This window comes from Neomonachus schauinslandi, chromosome 5 (assembly GCF_002201575.2).
Source record: "Neomonachus schauinslandi chromosome 5, ASM220157v2, whole genome shotgun sequence".
NCBI lineage: Eukaryota > Metazoa > Chordata > Mammalia > Carnivora > Phocidae > Neomonachus > Neomonachus schauinslandi.
The window spans coordinates 175,778,501-175,782,392 of NC_058407.1; the positions used below are offsets into that span (position 1 = coordinate 175,778,501).

Sequence of the window (3,892 nt, forward strand, 5' to 3'; positions counted from 1 at the left end):
TGGGGGGCAGCCCGTTGGAGGAGGCAGGGGGCAGAATGGGCGGGAGGTTCTGGGGGGGCAGCCTGTCAGGGGAGGCAGGGGGTAGCCCATGGAGGGAGGCAGGGGGCAGCATGGGGGGAGGCCCAGGGTGGGGGGACAGCACGGGGGGGTGGGCAGACTGTTGGGGGCAGCGTGGGGGGACAGAGGGTGGAGGGGGTGAGGGCAGCATGGAGTGGAGGGCAGCCCGTGGGGGGCAGTGGGGGCGGCTCCCCTTCAGCAGGTGAACTCTCGTACCCTCTCCCTGGGCCCAGCCCGCCACACTGGAGTCCCTGCACCTCCCGTGTCAATGGCTGCAGGCAGCTCTTAGTGGGTAACTGCTTTGTGCTCTCGGTTGAGCTATAACTCACACCACAACATTCACCTCTTAAAGCTTTTGGTTTTGATGAAGTCCGTTTGTCTGGGGTTTATTTAGCTGCTCGTGCTCTCGGTGTCCCATCTAAGGAATCGTTGCCTAATCCCAGGTCATTCTGCAATGCTTTCTTCTAAGAGTCTGTAGTTTTAACTCCTACTCGCAGGTCTTTGGCCTGTTCTGAGCTGATGTCTGAAGATGGTGTGAGGGAGGGGTCCTCACGGGGACGTCCCAGCACCATCCGTCGGAGTGAGGGCCCTTGTCAGAACCCGCTGACCGTGGGTGGAGGGGTTCCCTCTCGGCCCCAGCTCTGCCCCTCGCCCTGCGTGTCTGTGCCAATCCACTACTGTGGCTTCAGAGCCGAGATGTGGGAGTCACTGCTTTTTGAGTGGACCCGGCCCCTCCTTCCCTCTCGCCTCTGGACGGGACTAGCCGGACCTGGAGTCAGGCGGGCTGGGGGGACGGCCACAGAACTCGGTTATATTGGCTTCATCTCTGACCTCCGTTCTTTGTCCTAGAAGCTCGCTCCTCACAAACACACCTGTCTCCCGTGGACTTAGTGGCATTTCAGGAGTGGTGAGAACCCAGGGCTGCCGAGCCTGAAGCCCGTGGAGGGAACAGCCCAGGACCGGGAGAGGGCCGCTGCAGGAGGCCAGCCCGTGGTCCTGCAGCAGGGGACAGAGCAGAAGCATGAGTGCAGCCTGTGATGCCAGCTGCTGGGCCGGGAGCCCTGCCTGGAGCCTGGGGCCCACGCTGTGAATGCCCCATTTCTCCACCGCTCAGTGTCCACACTCCCCACGCCACCCCGCGGGGCCCTGACACCCTTGTCCTCTTCCCCCGCCCAGGTTCCCCATGAGCTCTTCTCCACCCTGCTGGCCTACCTGGAGGGGCTCAGGGGCCACGCCCGGGAGCTGACGGTGCAGAAGGCGGAAGCCCTGATGCGGGAGGTGGACGAGGCCAGCGGTGCGGACCCCCTCCCACCGGGGAAGACCCAGCGCATCCGGCAGGTGCTGCAGCTTCTCTCCTAGGGGCCCAGCGGGCCGCTGCTGCCGCCCAGGACTCAGCTGACCGCCGCCTTCCAGCGGCGGGGCCCCAACGAGGGGCAGGCAGGGCTACCAGCAGGTCAGCGGCCAGTGGGCCTGTGGTGCCTGACCCTTGGAAGGACTGACTGTGGCCAGACTGTTCATAGATGGTGACGTGTCTTCGTCCCTTCACAGCAGAAAGTGGCCACTCTGACGTACCCTCCTGGCCTCCCAGTGGCCCTCAAGCCCCCGGGGAGCTTGCTTATTGAGAGAAAGGTCTATTTTTCTACGGGGAATGTCGTAGAGATTGACCAGAGCCAGCCCTCCCCTCCAGCTGTGGTCCGTCCTCGATGGGGGGTGAGGGGAGCCCCTCTGGAGCCGGCCACCCACATCTGGGTCACCTGCCTGCGTTCCCTGGTGGGTCCAGGCCGTGGCTCGCCCATCCCTCACCTCCCTCCTGGGGCCTCCTGGGGCCTCACTGACCAGTCCTGGGGAACACCTGGCTGCATTTTCAATAAAACCAGCCCGTGTCGGCCGTGGCCCTTTTTCCGTGCATCCCATTCTCGTTTGCCTGTCCTGACTGCCAAGAGCTTATCCTGAGAGTGAGTGTGCGTCGGGCTGGAGCCGAGGCCCCCGGGACAGCATCCCGGCAAGCTCCGTGTGGCGCTCCTGCCTGTTGGCGCTGAGCACTTGGTCTGTGGGCCTGCCGTCGGCAGGTGTTGGCAGTGGCCACATTGGCTGCCCTCCCACGGCCGTCCCAGCCAGGAAGTAGGCTCGCTGCCTGCAGAAACGCCAGACCTGCTCTCCCTGTTCCCAGAAGAGCGCGCGTGTCGAACCCCTGGAAGTCCCTCTGGGTGCGGCGGCCCATGTCTCCCCCATCCACAGGAAGAGTGGGCAGGCCCTTCAGGAGGCCCTGTGCTTCCCGGGACCCGTGGAGAATGACACGGTGGCAGATATGTGCGGTGGTCTTAAAACTTGTCCGCCGCGGCTTTGACGCTCCACCGCTGGGGCGTGGGTCAGCTTCCAGCATGGGATGAAGGAGATGGGACGCCGTGTGGCCCCTGGGGCGAGGGCAGGAGGAGGATGGAGCTGGCGCCCGTGGGACGCTTGCCCTTGGGAATTGGTGCATGATGTGGGAAGCCCCTGTCACGTGGGGAGGCCACATGGGGGGCCACGAGGGGTGCTCAGGTGATGGCGAGTCTTCGGAGGGCGGCTGCCCCAGGTGACGCTGAATGAACCCACTGAGTCTTGCCCACGTTGCAGGTTTGTAAACCCTACTGCTGGGGTGCGGGCAGTAGATAACCAGAGCGCCACGAAGCGGTGTAAAGTGACTCGCTTATATTGTGCGTCACGGTGCTTAACAGAGTCACGGGCTCCAGGCCTGTGTGTAGACCCCTTACTCCGGGAGAAGCCTGGGACCAGCCGTGCTCCCCGGAGGCGTCCCCACCTCAGGTTTTGCACGGACTTCAGCTTCAGTCACCATGGAGCACCCGGGCCCAGGAGTGGCCCACTCATCCAGAGGGGCCTGGGCTGGTCCATGGGGCCCCCCTCTTCTCACCCGTAACCCAGACCCCTGGGCTCTAGGGTCACGCCCCACCTCCCGCCCAACACCCGCAGCTCGGCGGCAGCCCCCATGGAAAGGGGACGTGCCCCACCACTCCCTGGGGGCATTTGGCCCTGCCCCCACCCACTGTGCAGCTGGAATCCCGGTCACACGTGCTCGGTCACACGCACGAGCACGTGTCCAGTTCTGGGTGGGAGCAACTGGCTCGACCCCTCTTTGGCCCAGGTGGCTTTGGAGACAGATGAGAAGTCCTGCCTGCCCGGTATCCATCAGGTGAGGACTCGAGCAGGGAAGCACGTTGGAAGCACACGTCAGTGCAGGTCTGTGAGTGCATCAACAGACCAGTGTGTGGGCATCACAGCCTCACTGTGCCCAAGCTTGGAGGTGTCCTGGAAATGACACTGAAAACTAGACGTACAAAGAAAAACCCATAGCTACAAAGAAAGGGCAGTTTTTGGGTTTTTTTTTTTTAAGGAATCAGGTTGATTAAGAACCATAGCTCTGGGTTTCCTGGCAGCCAAGTTGAAAAGGGAAATGTGATGGGTTCCGAGTCCTCATTGTTACTGGATACAGTGGAGAGAGCAGGGCACTCCCCAGTACCAGATGGGGGGCTCTTTCCTCCCTAGGAGCTCCTGTCGGAGCATGAAGTGCTATTCCCTTGAGGTCCCCCTGGCGGAAGGTGCAGAGGGACGTGACACAGACATGTCACCTGGACAAAGCTGTCAAGAGACATACTTGGGGTGGGACCAACCGGCCTCAGTTGCTGGGGGTGCTGGTCGGAGATGGCCCTCTGATGAGGCCCCAGGGACAGTGAGGTGGGAGCACCTGCGCCCCGGGGCCAAGCCACAGTGAGGGGTGCCTAGGGGCTGTCTGCGTGGGGCCACCAGGCCAGGAAACGTCTTGATGGTGGCTGGTGAT

General features: G+C 62.9%; 1 protein-coding gene across 1 annotated transcript in view; it reads left to right on the forward strand.

Annotated features, from left to right (window-relative positions):
- The window catches only part of C5H7orf50 (chromosome 5 C7orf50 homolog), a 133,841-nt gene extending 131,882 nt beyond the window's left edge, over positions 1-1,959 (forward strand). Inside the window, exon 4 of the mRNA XM_021680087.1 lies at positions 1,102-1,959. Within this exon, the coding sequence (XP_021535762.1) occupies positions 1,102-1,416 (315 nt within the window). The 3' untranslated portion in view covers positions 1,417-1,959. The remainder of the gene's footprint in view (positions 1-1,101) is intronic.
- The last annotated feature ends 1,933 nt before the right edge of the window (positions 1,960-3,892 follow it).